Source organism: Sceloporus occidentalis, unplaced genomic scaffold (genome assembly GCF_023333645.1).
Source record: "Sceloporus occidentalis isolate IW3139 unplaced genomic scaffold, rSceOcc1.0.p SCAF_7, whole genome shotgun sequence".
Classification (NCBI taxonomy): domain Eukaryota; kingdom Metazoa; phylum Chordata; class Lepidosauria; order Squamata; family Phrynosomatidae; genus Sceloporus; species Sceloporus occidentalis.
In genome coordinates this window covers 2,525,148-2,540,593 of record NW_028316987.1, presented here as the reverse complement: position 1 = coordinate 2,540,593, position 15,446 = coordinate 2,525,148, and the positions used below count along the sequence as shown (strand labels likewise).

At 43.3% G+C, this 15,446-nt stretch overlaps 1 protein-coding gene across 1 annotated transcript in view; it reads right to left on the bottom strand.

Moving 5' to 3' along the window:
* Positions 1-5,720: 5,720 nt before the first annotated feature.
* ETV4 (ETS variant transcription factor 4) overlaps positions 5,721-15,446 on the bottom strand; it is a 34,859-nt gene continuing 25,133 nt past the window's right edge. The window contains exons 8-13 of the mRNA XM_089534054.1: positions 14,831-15,078; positions 11,792-11,866; positions 11,216-11,284; positions 10,072-10,241; positions 8,992-9,093; positions 5,721-6,245 (exon numbers count right to left, since the gene is read on the bottom strand). Coding sequence (XP_089390180.1) covers positions 6,033-6,245; positions 8,992-9,093; positions 10,072-10,241; positions 11,216-11,284; positions 11,792-11,866; positions 14,831-15,078 — 877 coding nt within the window. The 3' untranslated portion in view covers positions 5,721-6,032. The remainder of the gene's footprint in view (positions 6,246-8,991; positions 9,094-10,071; positions 10,242-11,215; positions 11,285-11,791; positions 11,867-14,830; positions 15,079-15,446) is intronic.

Sequence of the window (15,446 nt, the reverse complement as noted above, 5' to 3'; positions counted from 1 at the left end):
GAGGTATAAATAGAAGCCTCCTTTAGGAAACATGCAAACACACAATGAGACAGCAGAGAGAATCAGTACCAGTTCTCCTGAGTATCAGGATTTCATTAGTGACATCAGCCCTGCAGAACGTGTTTCAACAGAGACATCTCTACCGTTAGGCAGAACAAGGAAGCAGATTTGGGGTTCCATGAAATGGCAGCAAGTTGCTAGCTATCTCATATGCTGTGTGTATGCACTCCCAGTAGATTCTGAACACAGATATTAAAATATTTCTAATCCATTCCATATCACTAGACCTACAGCCAATAAAGCTATTCAACATAGCACAATAAAACCATAATGTACAAATCCAAGTAACCACATCGGGATTAAGGTATAAGGTGGAAGACCTCACAGCTTGGGTACTTCTAGTGTGGTACAGTGGTTTGAACGTTGGACTATGACTTTGGAGACCAGGGTTCAAATCCCAGCTCAGACATGGAAACCTATTGGATGACGTTGGGCAAGTCACACTCTCGCAGCCTTTTCCCATCCGATTCCACCATGATCCCAATTTGGGGGTCAAACCACACATTATAAATATCCAGTTCTTCATATCCTGATGGTGGACATGATTGAATTGGATAAATTAACATGCTGGTGAAACCATAAAGATGTAGAAAAAGTAGATAAGGATTGGGCTCCAATTTTGGAATTTTGGACAGATATAGAATTTTGTAGGACATAAAGACAAAAAAATATGTTGCGGTCTGTCATTGTGATACTGTTTGAGACATGTTTTTGGGTGAATCCAAAAACAAGAATAGAGAGCATACTGAGTCATGAAATCAGATAGTCGAAGGAAGTTTTGTATGGTTTGTTGTTTGTATATTTGTATATATGTCTATGTTGTGATGTAAACTGCTGTTCTTTTTAACATGAGTTTAAAGTTAATAACATATAATGGGGGGAGGTCTAGTTCTTTCCAAAGACAGTGGAGTAACGTTGTTGTTTTTCAAAATCACCTTAAAGCCTTCAAGCAGAAAAAAATGGTTTCACATCAGGAGAGGAATGTTATTTGTCCCAAAGGATTGGGATTGAGGTTAGGATTTATTATTTTGCCTCTGTAGATTCAGCCTTGGTAGTCCATGATATCTCTCGTGCTCTCCTCAAGCACCACATTTCAAAGGTGTGGATTTTCTTCCTGTCCACTTTCTTTACTGCCCAGCCTTCACAACCATACATAGAAATTGGTTATATTGTGGCAATAATTAATACAGTATCTTAACAATTAATTCCACAAAACTATCAATTAACACTATAATGACAGCATTCAAGAAGATGCCAGGTAGTCTAGCACAGCTGGCAAGAATTCCTGTCATGAATAGGTATAGGGTGCCCCATCAGAAACTGCTTGGGTACTTCAGTTTCCTCCTTTCCACCTTGTCATGAAACCAAGGCCCATGATCACCTCCAGATCTTGGCACAGTAGCTATGCTTGTTAGAAGGAATCTGGGAATTTTGGTCCCAAAAAAGGAACATATCCCATCTCTGATCTCCATTAGACAGGGACATGTCAATCTACACCTACAAAGGCATTGCTACAACATCAACATGATGTGCAAAAGTCAACATGCTAGCTAGAAGAGGGGTGAATATTGTCAACAATCCTATCATTCCTCCATTTTATGTTTCCCTTTCCCAAATTAATTCCCAGAATGGGAATACACAGTGCTGCACTAGTCATGCCCACATGAAAATGTGCATATAATGAGTAACAAGCTAAAAAAACAATGTGTAAATGTTTATTTAACCAACCAAACCCCCAGCAAACTAACCATGTTGATCCAGGAAGAAGTATATGTAAAATATGAAGTCAGACTATATCACAGAATACCACAGAAGTGTGCAAGATTTGGGCTCTCCAGAACTCTTTGTCAGAATTGGTGATATAAAAAAGGAGGTATTGGAGGAAGAGAACAAGAAAAATGTAATAACTATGCTATGCCAGACGTAGTGACCACAAAGCCTAAAGTTGAACTCAGACCCAAAATGAAAATTGCAGACTCAAAGGAATCACTGGTAGGTGTCATGGCTTATATATTAGAGACTTATATAACTGCCATAGTTCCATGGTAAGTGATTCTGGATTTGTACTTTTGTGAGATTTTTAGCCCTGTCAGAGAACTTTGGTGCTACAAGAAACTACAAATTCCAGGAATCCATAGCATGGCGCCGACAGTTGAAGTGTTGTCAACCTGCATTATTTCTGCAGTACAGATGTAGCTAGTAGCTCTCCAGTTGATTTTGCAACAGACCAGTAAAAGGTCATACTGAGGGGGAAGGCCTCATTTGCCCCACATCTCTATTGCTAAAAATTAGAAAGTTTGGATGAAGGACGGCAGTGGGAAAAATCAAAGATGTTAGCATGAGAGACTTTCCTGGTGTTACTGCTATTAACTGACAAGCAGCCAAAATCAATAGGCATAGCCAGCTTTGGTCAATACCAGTTTGGCGACAACGTGGCATGTAATCCAGATATGATCAGCAGTCTAACCCTGGGATAAGAGTGGCATGACCAAAGCAGCTGCACTGATAAATGATATCAAACAGGAATATGAAATTATAAGAAAAGTACGTATTTCCTTTCCCATGCCTTGTTTTGTGCATAGAAACCGTAATGCATACAGAAATGGAAGTTAAAATATCAAAGGACCATCAAATTGTGTAGTATAAGATACATCAGAGTTAGAAAGAACCCCAAAGGCCATTTAGTTTTTTAAAGCACCTCTGAGAGGTGGCCATCCAACCTGTTTAAAAATCACCAGAGAGCATCCACTACTTTTCAAGAGAGCTGATTTCACTGTCAAACAGTTCTTACCTTCTTGATGTTTAGGTGGACTCTCTTTCTTTACTGTTTCATATCCTAATCTGAAGAGCAACAGAAAACAAGCATGCCTCATTTACCTTATTACGTCATTCTGTGTTGCAATTTTTCTCCTCTTCATCTTGCCAACCTGACATTGTGATTTGTTCTATTTCAATCCTGTTTTTCAATGGTACAACTGGCCAGTTAGCTCTTCCAAGATGGGAAAAAGGAATTTGTCACTGTTCATCTTGTTTACTGAGTCAATTTGTTCAGTTTTAGTCCACTCAATAAACAAGACAAACTGTGCCATTTCTTTATTGTTGTGTCCCTTCAAGTTATTTCTAAGGGTTTGTTTGTTTTTGTTTTTTGGGGGCAGAATTGGTTCAGAGGGAGTTTGCCCTTGCCTTACTCTGAGACTAAGATGTGACTTGCCCAAGATTGCCCATGGGTTTCCGTGGCTGAGTGGGGATTTGAAACCTGGTCTCAACACTACACCATGATGGCTCACTTGCCATCACTTATAAAAGAGTAAAGGTATAGTAATTTGACTATTGGACTAGTACTCTGAGAGACCAGGGTTCAAATCCTTACTCAGCCATTGAAACCCACTGGATGACCTTGGGCACGTCACTTACTCAGCCTTAGAAGGCAGTGACAAACTTATTTTGAATAAATCTTGCTATGATAGGATCACCTTAAGCTGGAGTGGATCTGAAGGCATATAACAATATTGAAAGTGAGACTTCTTGAAGGATGGAAATTGGCAGTTCATTCCCCTGCATCCTTTCTAAGCAGTAAGTGTCCCAGTTTAGGGGAGCTGTTATTCCAAGTGTGTATGTATGCATACAGGATTGCAAATTCAATACTATAACCTCTAAAGTTTGTTCCAATAAAGCCCTTTTCCTTTTTCACAGGGCACCTCCGTACACCGCCATTGCTTCAAACATGATTTTCCAGTACAGATGGCCCTCTTTATTGTCGGATTCAACCACCCACATCTTGAAAATATTAAATAAATATATAAAGTCCAAAGAGTAAAGCTTGATTCTGCCATTTCAAATAAGGGACACCATTTTACTATGTCACTGTATATAAATGGACCTGAGCATCCACGGATTTTGGTATCCACGGGGGATTCTGGAACCAAACCCCAACGAATACCAAGGGCCCATTGTATTTATTTGCCAGTACTTTTTAAAAAGATCTTTTTTCCAAAATATATGTTTCGGTAAAATTTGAAGTTCCTTAACATCAAGGCTGGGCCTTGGGCAACAGTCTTGGGCTGAGTGAAAAACCAGAATTTGGGGTTTTGGTTTGTTTTTTTGGACAACAAACTTAAAAATCCCTCAGGCCATGATCATGCTGGCTGAGGGATTCTGAGACAAGCAATCCAAAATCTAAATCCAGTTGCAACTTCTATTTAGAGCAGGTCTATTGACTCTTTCAAGCTCTGCCAAGAATCAGGAACAGCCTAACAAGGTAAGTTATCAGAAGATCAAAGAGCAAGTAAGAACAAATAGTCCAACCAAGAAAGAGGAATACACACACACACACACACACACACACACACACACCAGAATCTGAGAAGGAAAGGAATCTCATGAGCAAGAAGCCAGAGGGACTTTGGAATCAATGAGGAAGTCAAAACCAGCAAACAGACCCAAGAGGCAAGGAGAAAGGCCAAGATCAACCATATGCCAAATATACAGCAATGCAGCAACTAGCACAGGAAGACCTTTTATAATTCCATCTTGGAAAATCCAATAGTCACTTGGGTGGGCAGAAACAGTTAAGAGCCTGAAAAGCTGCTGCCTGCAGTTCAGCGGTTCACCACACTGGGTAATTGACCACCAATGATGGTAGCCACTGGGCAACATGGCTTCTTGCACTCAAACAGGGAGCAGCACAAACCTGGCATCACTGTCCTTCTGCAGGGGGAAAACATTCCTGTTCTTGAATGGTCAGCACAGGGGTAACACACATTGTACCAAATAGGTGGACAACCTGTGACCTTCCTCTGTGCGATACAGTTGGCCCTCTGTATCCATGGGTTCTGTATGCAGACTCCTCTGACTACAGCTTGTAAATATTGCCCTCAAAAGGGATGCCTTTTTATTTTGCTATTATATATATAAAAATGAGACTTCAATATCCATGGATTTTGGTATCCAAGAGGAGTCCTGGGACCAAACTCCAGCAGATGCCGAGGGATTTTAAACTGGTGAACATAAATACTTATCTCTCTAACAGAGTAGGATTTATGCCTTATCTCAGACTACTTTAAAAGAACATGAAGCTCCTTAACAATAGGCCAGTTCCTACCAGCCCTGGCCAAATAGCCAGTGGTGAGGAATGGGAATGACAGTTCAAAAATATCTGAAGGTTAACATTTTCTCAGCCCAGGTTTACAGCACTATTTCTTGCAATACATTCCAATTAATACAGCCTTTGCCTTGGAAATAGGAATACAAGACCATATTTTTTTAAGGACTGGGAGGGATAAAAGCTGAAACACATATGGAAAAATTCAAACTTGAAAGAAAATTCTTTTTGTAAAGACTCCCTACATTCTTTCATTATGCAAACTGTTCAGCTGAGAAGTACTGAATTTGGTCAACTGACCATTTACACATTACTGCCCTTGAATGTCAAAATATTTGTGTTGTTAATGTATATTTTTATAGACAAAATTAAACCACAAAGCTAAATTTTAAAAGTTAAGCTGTTTTAAATGTGAAATCTGCATATTCCAACAGCTCTAATCTGTCCCTACTTAGACAGATCTTGCCTCTCCTTGGTTCCAATCTATTGCAGTCAGTTAATCACCAAGACAGCATTTTCAAGAAACAAAATGTACGAAGCATTTTACAATCTTTATCTCTCTTTTTTTGTCCTCACAACATCCCTGTGAGGTAGGTCATGACTCATTATTCCTTGAGAATGGATGCTGAAAAATAAGCAAGTTGTTCACAGTTCACCCAGAGAGGCCACGGCTAAGGTGGGATTTGAACCCACATCCAAGCATTGCTCTCTAGTTCCTGGAACACAGTGCTGCTTTTCCATAAGGCAGTTCACTGCTTTCAAATTCAGCCCTAGGAGAGCCAAGGCCACACTCTACATTGGGGATTACTGACAAACATCTCCATATATGTACAAAATGCCCATATCTGATCCGTGTCCCTTTTTTTGCCAGTCAGTACGTGTAGCTTTTCCCATAAGGCTGGGCTCCCATGTCTTGCAAGTAGGCAACACTTTCATCTAGATGGGAGAGAGGTACAGTGTCTTCCTCACTGACATGCCACTCGAACTCGGCCTTCACGGACGGGCGCTGATTGTCGGGGAAGGCAAGGGAGAACAAGGCTTCGGGCTCACAGACAAACTTGTACACATAGCGTTCACCAGCCACCTGCAAAAGAGAGGAAACACAAGCAATTACAACAGGTAGAAATTGGGCAAAACTTACTTGGATGCCACCCAGAATTAGGATTATGTGTACTCTAGATCAGTGATTCCCAAACTTTAGTCTTCCAGGTATTTTGAACTTTGGCTCCCAGAAGCCCCAGCCAACTTGGCCAACACTCAGGAATTCTGCAAGCTGAAGTCCAAAACATCTGGAGGACCAAAGATAGAGATTGAGGAGGGTGAAATGTACCCAATGGACAATAAGTGGATTGCCAGATGCTAAACCAGGAATGGGAATCATGGGGTGACCCTTGGGAGAGGATTCCTGCGTGGTACTTACCTCTTGTTGTATCAACCACCACCCCGTGCTTTTCTTTTCCAAACATACCACAATGGCATGCTTTTTTCATCTGAAAATATTCTCTGGGCAGCACAACTTTTGGGCATAAACATTTTGCTATGGGAACCAGATCCTAAAATGGTGCCTCTCCCTGAACAGGGCCAAAACCTCAAGTGAAACAAGTTTCTGCCTTTATCTATCCTATCCCCTCCCTTCATGGTGCTATGCAAGTCATAACACCTACTATATAACATTTAACAATTACAAAGCAGAACTGGAGAGTTTTGCTTAATTCTTGACTCTTCCTCATACCCAAATATGGCAGAGCAAATCCTCCAGTATACAGAATGCTATACAAATACATAGTGCTGACTCCACTTTTCTGTGGCATAGAATATACATCTCTATCAACAGCTGATTGCTTTTTTTCTTGATGTTTTGAATAATTCCAGTCTTGGAGCTTCCAAACTGGGCAGATGGCAAGGAGGTGCCAATGACAGAACCTAGGACCTTCTACATGCAAAGTATGCATTCTGTTACTGGGTTACAATGGCGGGATACAGACGGGCAAAAAGGGGTGTATTCATGACGTCATGAAGGTAGAGCCTTCAGACGGGCCTTACCTGAATGCTGCCATGAACACGCCCCCCGCACGCCCCAAGCGGGAAGAAGCGGCATTAAAAAGGTGCTGCTTTTCTCCGCTTCTTTTCCGTTTGATGCGCAGCTGCGCAGCTCCGTCTGTAAGCTGCTGCACCGGTACGCCAGAATTGCTATGCCGCTAATTTAAGTTGCCCATTTAAAAGCTCCGTATCTGCTGCGTCGCATAATGAGTCAGGGTCCTGGAACATGCGCAGTTTGCAGTCCGGCTTTAATTGCAGCGTCAGCTGCCATGCAGGTGTGGAAGCTGCAGCACAGCTGCAGAGCATTTTAAGACTCGTAACCCTAACCCTAACCCTAACCCTAACCCTAGAGCAACATGTACGCATACGCTGCTTGGAAAGTTTGGACTTTAAAGTGAACCCCTACACACATTCCTGTGCCATTTTCACCTAACAATAAAAAACCCCTAAAACTTTAAATATTTACATATGTACAAGGGAGGTGATGGGGGATGGCAGGGGGACAGCGGTGGCAGCGGCGACAGCTGTGGCTGTGCATTGCAGATTCAGCAAGAGCGTGGGGACCAAAGGAGAGGAGGCATCTATGATGCTGGTGACACTGGCAAAGTGCAAGCGGACAAGGATGCCAACACCAGCTGATCACCAGCTGGCAGGAGACCACCATTGTTCTTGGGCAGAGCGGGGAGAAAAGTTTTAAAGGGGCTTGGGCACTTTAAATGTGCCCATAGGCTTTCTGCCGCCGCTGCTTAGCGCTGCAGCTGCGCAGCTGCGCATCCGCCAGCCGGCAAAGGAAAAAAAAAGCCCCGTTTTTGGCCGCCCGTGAGGAAGCTGCCTCTCTCTTTGCAGTGTCCTCCGAGGCGGCGGTTTGGAAACTCCGGGTCTGAAACGGCCCCAGGTGAGGCATCTTCACTGCCCCCCATGTAGAAGCCCCATCTCCTGAGCCACGCCCCCGGGGCGGGCGGTCTGGAGGCTCCGTATTCAGCAGAATACACCTCCAAGACGTCTTCTCCTGCCCGTCTGTATCCCGCCAAAGTCCTTCTATATGAGATGGAAATAATGGGGTCTTCCCAATCTCATTCAGTCTGCAAATTCCAGCATTTTACACCACTGGCTATTCTGGATAAGGCTGCTAGGATCCAAAGTCTGACGACGTCTGTAGGGTTGCATGATTCCCACCTAGAGGCTCTAGAGAAAAGTAGTTAGGATTGCTACTTTCCAAAACTGGCTGCCAACAATTCAAGGAGGATATTGACACACTGGAATATATCCAGAGGAGAGTGATCAAGATGGTAAAAAATCTGAAAACCAAGCCCTATGAAGAACAATTTAGGGAGCTGGGTATGTTACAGAAACAGGAGAGCTGACAGGATAGCCATCTTTCAATATGTGAACGGATGAAGCAAGCTTTCTTCCCCCCCCCCCCCCCCCATTACTAGGACATGAACCAAGTGATTGCTTACAAAAGAAAAATTTCTAAATTAACATTAAGAAAAGCTTCCTGATAGTAAGAGTTGTTCAACAGTGGAACAGATAGCCTTACAGGGTGGTATACTCTCCTCTGGAGGTCTTTAAACAGAGGCTGGATGGTCATTTTTTGGGAGTGCTTTAGTTGTGCATTCCTGCATGGCAGGACTACAGAGGAAGGGAGAGATGTTATGATCCCCATCTGTGCCCTATAGGCTGAAAAGGAGATGTCTTGGGCTGTGTGGCTGCTCCACAATGTAAGCACCACCTCTCAAATTCAAATCACACTCCAGCTTTAAATCCTAGTTCTGATTGGCAAAAGCCACCTTTTGCATAATCCCTTTTTCATAGTAGTAACGTAGAGAGCGGCTCAGCTTGTCATAGTTCATGGCAGGGCGGTTCTTTTGGATACCCCAAAGTCGTGCCACCTGCAGTACCAAGGTAGAAAAGGGAAGGAGTTGGGGAGGGGAGAGAGAAAGAGAGAGAGAGAGGTTTCAGACCAGCAAAGTCCAAGGCTGTTTCTCAGCCAAATAACCTATATTTGGTTAAAAGTATTTCCCTTTTAACAGATAAACTTGTAACATCACACAAGTTTGTTTCCTTTGAAAAACAGGAGGCAGCCATGTCAAGATCTCAGCACCTCAGCTGTAGTGAAACAGCTGGATGCTCGTCTGCTGCTCCCTCCATCTTCCACCAACCAGGAAATAGCCAGTTTCAGGGGACAGTGGCTGAGAAAAGTAGAGTTTGGGGGGACTGAATGAGAGACTATCACAGCTACCTCTTTCAGTACAATATAATGGCCCTCATTTGGCCAGCATCTAAAAGGGTTGCTTTTTTTCAGGACCTGTAAGATAGGTGGTTGAGCTATCAAAGTTATAGTCTCCAAGAATGGGCAGAATGCCCTTCCCTTTACAGCAGAGGTAGGCACCTAAAGACACCAGGTCCTGTCTGATTTCAACAGGTTCAGCTCTGTTAGTACTTGGGTGGGAGATTGCCAATGAATACCAGATGCTGTAGGCATCTTTCAGAGGAAGGAACTGGCAAAAGACCTCTGAGTATTCCTTGCCTAAGAAAACCCTATGAAATTCATGTGGGCACCATGGGTTGACAGGCAACTTGAAGGCATATACAAATACAAGTAAAGTACAATGCTAAAGATATTGTTGGACTGTACCTCCCACCATCTTTAGCCAGCATAACTAATGTGTTCTACATGTTGCACTTTAGCAACATCTAGAACACTATCCTTTGCCCACCCCCTACTTTACAGCTATGTCCAGTCACACATTTATGGGGTTCTAGAGGTGGCTTTCAAAAGGATGGAGTCAAGAATATTTTCTTTATTGTGAAACAAGGAAGAGTGGCACAAATGTATTTTAAATAAAAGAAGAAAAGGAAGGTCTCACCTCCTCTGGTTCAATGAGTTTGAATTCCATCCCTCGGCCTGTCCAGGCAATAAAGTGGGAATTGCTGGGGTCATCCAATAAGGCCACCAAGAACTGCCAAAGCTGCAGAGACCCCCGCCGTTGGTAAGGAGGACCTTCACGGTACCCGTTACTTTCTTGCTTGATGTCTCCTGGCAAGTACAGCAAATACAAAGAAAGAGAAACCCCCTCCTGTCTCAATTTCTCTTATGGGGCATGTCTACATGGGCCAATTAAATTGATTTTTCCCTGCCTTCACTGCACCCTGTCTACACAATGCAGGACTAAATCCCTGATTTGAATGTGGATTGTCTTCATAGTGTGAGGCCAGTCCCACACTGCATTTGCCCTATCCCTCTCTTAAACCAGTGTAAAAAATACCTCACCATTTGCTCCTGATTTTGCAGGAAAGTCTGCAGTAGTCTATAGCGATGCCAGGCAACTGTCTACACACATGCTCTGCTGTGTTTCGTGGCACCACCATTGCTGACACAAGTTGCTCCCTCTGAGATCACAATGAGGTGCCCAGCTGGGCACATTGTTTCTGCCCTGAGAGGCCAGCTGTGGCAACAATGTGCAACACAGTGGGATATGTGGGTAGGCAGCCACCTGGCATCACTGGAGTGTGGAGGAAATGAGGGAAATCCAAGCCACTCCTGGAAGCAGCCTGGAGTATTACGGCCAGTGCAGATGATCCTTTTTCCATGTCAGGGAGGTGTTGAACCTATTTTACCTTTTAGTCCAAAAAAGTATCAAAGGTGCTAAACATATTTTTGAAGCTGGAATTCAGCAATTTGGAGATTTCTATTAAAAGTTCAGACTACAACCCAGAGTGCACACAGCACTCCTACCAACTGTCATCTCCTTTCCCCAATCTCACTCCTCCCCATACTCCCCAAATTTACTTGCTGTGAAACCAAAGCCGCTATTTTCTGCCCTTTGCTTCCCATTCAGTTGTGAAGGAAAGGCCATCCCCACATCCTCCAAAGACAGTTCCTTTATTATTGCTCCTGCTAACAGTATTTCCACTTTCTAGGTATAGTCATGAAAGCCAGACAGTGAAGAAAGCTGATGGGAAGGGAATCAACTCATTTGAAATGTGATGCTGGAAGAGAGTACTACAGACCTTCAAGCTTCTCAGGGACAACACAAACATCCTCATTGAATGGCCGCATCTGTTTCTCATAACTGTATCCTGCAAAAATGAAAAAATAAAATAAAAAATGAAAATAAATCAGTGATCTGCACTGCAAAACAAACATTTTAAGATCCCTGTTGGTGATCAAGTAAACTGTCCTGGCATTCAGCTTCCAAAATTATCCCTTCCCCAAGCTCTAGGTTGGCTAGGACTGGTTATGTGACAACTGCTTCTTCTAATTTTCTGTCCTGATTAGAACTGGTCACATAACAACGTCTGACCCTTAAAAAAGTTTCTGGAGTCATACATATGCAATCAAGATGGGGATGGCAGTGCTGCCTGATGATTATCCTAAATTAGTTGCCGAACTTTAGACCCCAAATAACTTCAGGACGTTGGATAGTTTGGACCAAAAGTAGAGCCGATTCACTACCCCCTTAACATGGGAGCTGCCAACCACCCCTTATTTTACTGGTATCAAAATAGCCCACGCTGAAAGAGTGAAGTAGATCACCCCAAGAGATGTGTGCAAATAAAAGAAGATTCTCACATGGGCTTCCTCACCTAACGTGCCATCAGGATTGGAATGACCTGGGAATCCCTCCATGTTCATATACATTGAATGGCAGCTTGGGACATCTGCAAAGCAAAGACGAAACAGATGACAAAACAGGATTGCCTTCTCTCTCCAAAGCCATAAAGGCTAAAAGGTGAAGGCAGTACAGTTGTGGAACTTATCACACACAGAAATCTTTCATTTCTTCTTATCACCAATTTTAGATAGATTCCCAAAAGGTACAGTCTCAGAAGGCAACTATAGCTGATCTTGGTTGTGATGGTGGCAGTTTTGCTGTCTCTAGATTTTTAAGCCATAGCATTTCCTGTGATACCTGTTTGATACATGTTATTTGATTATTATTGATAACCTAAGCTTGTCCAGCAGAAGATTAAGAAGTGATATGAGATCCATCTTTAAATATCTGAAGGCAGAAGACAGTGGCAGCTTGTTTTCCATTGCTCCAGAGTGTAGAACAGAAACCAACAGATTCAAAATGCAAGAAAGGAGATTCCACCAAAACATTAGGATGAATTTTCTAATGTTAAGAGCTATCTGACATAAGAATAAACCCTCTTGGAATGTGGTAGAATCTCCTTCGTGGGGGGGGGGGGGGGGTTAAACAGATTGGATACCCATTTCATGGGACTACTTTAGGTGCATCTTCCTGCATGGCAGGGATCCATGGGATCATTTCCAGCTTAATGATTTTTGCATTTAGGCTGAACAGAGGGGTAAGGCTTTGTCATCATTTCTTCTTTTGCAAGTGTTTGGAATGGCTTTAGAATTTTGTCATCTTGGATTCTTCATGCAAGCCGCTTATGACAAAACAAAACAACACACACACACATTCAGAAGTCATGTGGGGTCATGGGCAGCTTGAGGACTGAGCAGACCAGGCATTGTCATCCTGGTCCATAAGCTGCCACTGGCCTATTTGTTTTAAAGCTAATTGAAATAAATAAAAATAATGGTAGCATGCGGGGGGGGGGGGGGATCTCCATTTCCTTCCCATTGGGAACTCCCTTAGATACACAAGTCCATGCCCAAAAAAGCAAAAGCTCTATTCACCAAAAAAGCTTCACCACCCCATCCACATTTTCACTCATAAGCTCCCAGTATGGAAGCAAATGGACAATTATTCCATATTAACAGAATATGGATTTTCAAAAAGTGACTCACTGGGACTACAACTCCCAGAATCCCCTAGCCTTAAAAAGTAACTTTCGCAAGCCCTGCTTGATTTTGGCAGATGCGTCAAGGACAGCCTGACTTTTCCTCAAAGCAGCAGAATATTTATGAGATTCGCTGTAAAGGAATGGGGGAGGCCAGGAACCAAGCTTGGCAAGAGTCACCTTCGAGGACTGCAATTCCCAGCCAACATGGCTTCTTACATCTTTCCCCTGTATCTCAATGTCTTTCCCAAAGGAGACAGGCACTTTTGAGGTTTTTTAGAGTGGATGAGGCAGGCCAGGAAAAATCTTTTAATAATCGTCGATCGGGTGAGTGCTTGGAGTGGATTGGGGTGGCTGCTTGGCAATCCAGAGGAAACCTGGTTCCAATAGCTGGTTATTTTGACACCCCTCCACCTCCAGTTTGGGAGCTCTCACTTTCTCTGCATGTCCTGATTTTGTCTCTGGGCTGCAAGCCAAGGCTTGGCTGTCTGGTTACCAGCCTGCATATGCTGATGTCAGCTGTCCCACAAGGAGAAAGCATGAGCAATGTAATCCGAAACCCGCCCTACCCCACCTCCTTTCAGCCCAGGGGGTTGGTTCCTGTGCCTCCATTTTGTGAATGAAATTCCTTTCTGCTTCATTCAGCAACAGGCAGGCTCAGTGCCAAAACAGCAGGGAGGGCGGAGGTTCAAGGTTATGCAATACCAGGTCCGGCCCTGGGGAGCCAAACAAAACTCCTCTTCTCTTTCTCTCTCTCTTTGCATCTCAAGGTCACTGAATGTGTAAAACTCCCACTATCATCCCCATGGCAGAATGCCTGACTGCAATTCTGAGAGGCTATGGGGCAGAAAAGAAAAAGTGCAACTCATGGAAGGGGTAGATTGGAAGGAAACAGTGCATCCAAAAAGAAATCTCTAACCAATTGCAGGCATGTCAAAGCCATGGAGAAAAGACTGAGCAAATCTTTGGTAGCAGCTGGGGCTTCTGGGAAGCGGAAGGTGTAAACCTGGGTGGGGAAAATGTGTCCTACCCTATGGGCTCCATGCATCTCCTAAAGTCCCTGTAAAAGATCCCCAAAACCCTCATGCTTCCATGACATTTTTTTCTGGCCACTGCAAACAGCCCAAACAAGGAAATGCACAGGGATTCAAACCCAGAGTTCAAAGATGCAAAAATCTTAGGCCTGACAAATCCATCAGTTTCCTCCCCAAAATGCTTGCTATCCCAAATGGTATTGACAGATGTTGGTAGATTTTTTTAAAATGAATTTTATACCCCCTCAAAGGTGGCATCACTAGGGTTGGCATCACCCAGTGGGATATGTCATGGTGTCATCCCCTCCACTGACCTCCCCCCATACCACACCATACAGAATCTTTAGTGATTTTTTTGTACCAAAGTTGCACAAAAATTGTAAATTCTGTACATCGCTGAATGCAATAGCAATAGTTGTGACATAAACAACCAGCAAAATCAAAAGTATACCTTTCAATTACAGTATCATATGCACAGACTAAATGTATTTACATGTACATCATTTCATGTAGAGTGAACATTTGGTAAGATGCAATGTTTTTAAAGAAATGTTTTAAAGAACTGAAAAAAATTGTTTAAAAAAACACTTAAATTTAAATTTTAAATTAAAAAAAACATGGGGCCTTTCCTTTCTCTTCCCACTGAGCCTCGTCTCACTCACACCATCTTTTCAGCATTTTAAAGAGACACAGGCAAGTGACACAGGCCATTTATGCCCAAACGCAGATGTTTGGAGAGCAGTGGTATCATCCCCTCAGGGAGTCACCTGCTGCGGTCCCCTCTCATAATAAATATACCATCCATCACCACCATCCACATGACTCTGTCATGCCCTACCTGTTTCAAAAGCATAGTCCATCTGCTCTTGTTTGATCACCACTCCAGCTGTGTACTGGGAGCTCCCTGTAGCTCCCAGTGTGTTTGCTTGCTCATACATGGGGTCGTGGAATTCCTGCTTGAAGCCCTGAGGAGGGTAAGGCAGGCATGGGGCAGAAAACGGGCGCTGATAAGTAGATGAAGTGTTTGGTGCCGAGGCCTGAGAGGCAGAGAAGGGCTGGCCCGTTTCAGGATGCAGCTGGTATGAACTAGGAAGAGAGTATAAACAGACAGTGATGTTTCAGGGGAGAAATGCACAGAAGCCTGGTCATTCCCCCAAATAAAAAAAGTGAGACATATGGGTTAGAGCTGATATCCTTTTCCCCAGTAGGGCTTTTGGGTCAGGACAGTGTGGTATCGTGGTTAGACTACTGGACTGCCATGGACTAGGATTTGTAATTTTCTGAGGCATCAGAGACAGACCAGTCTGAATACCTCACCAAACCACAATTCCGAGGATTCTGTTGGATGGAGTCATGACAAAATGGTGTCAAACTGCTTTAATTCTGCAGTGTGGATACACCCTGGGTTGCAGGAGATCCAGGTTCAGTTTCCCACTTAGACATGAATTGTCACT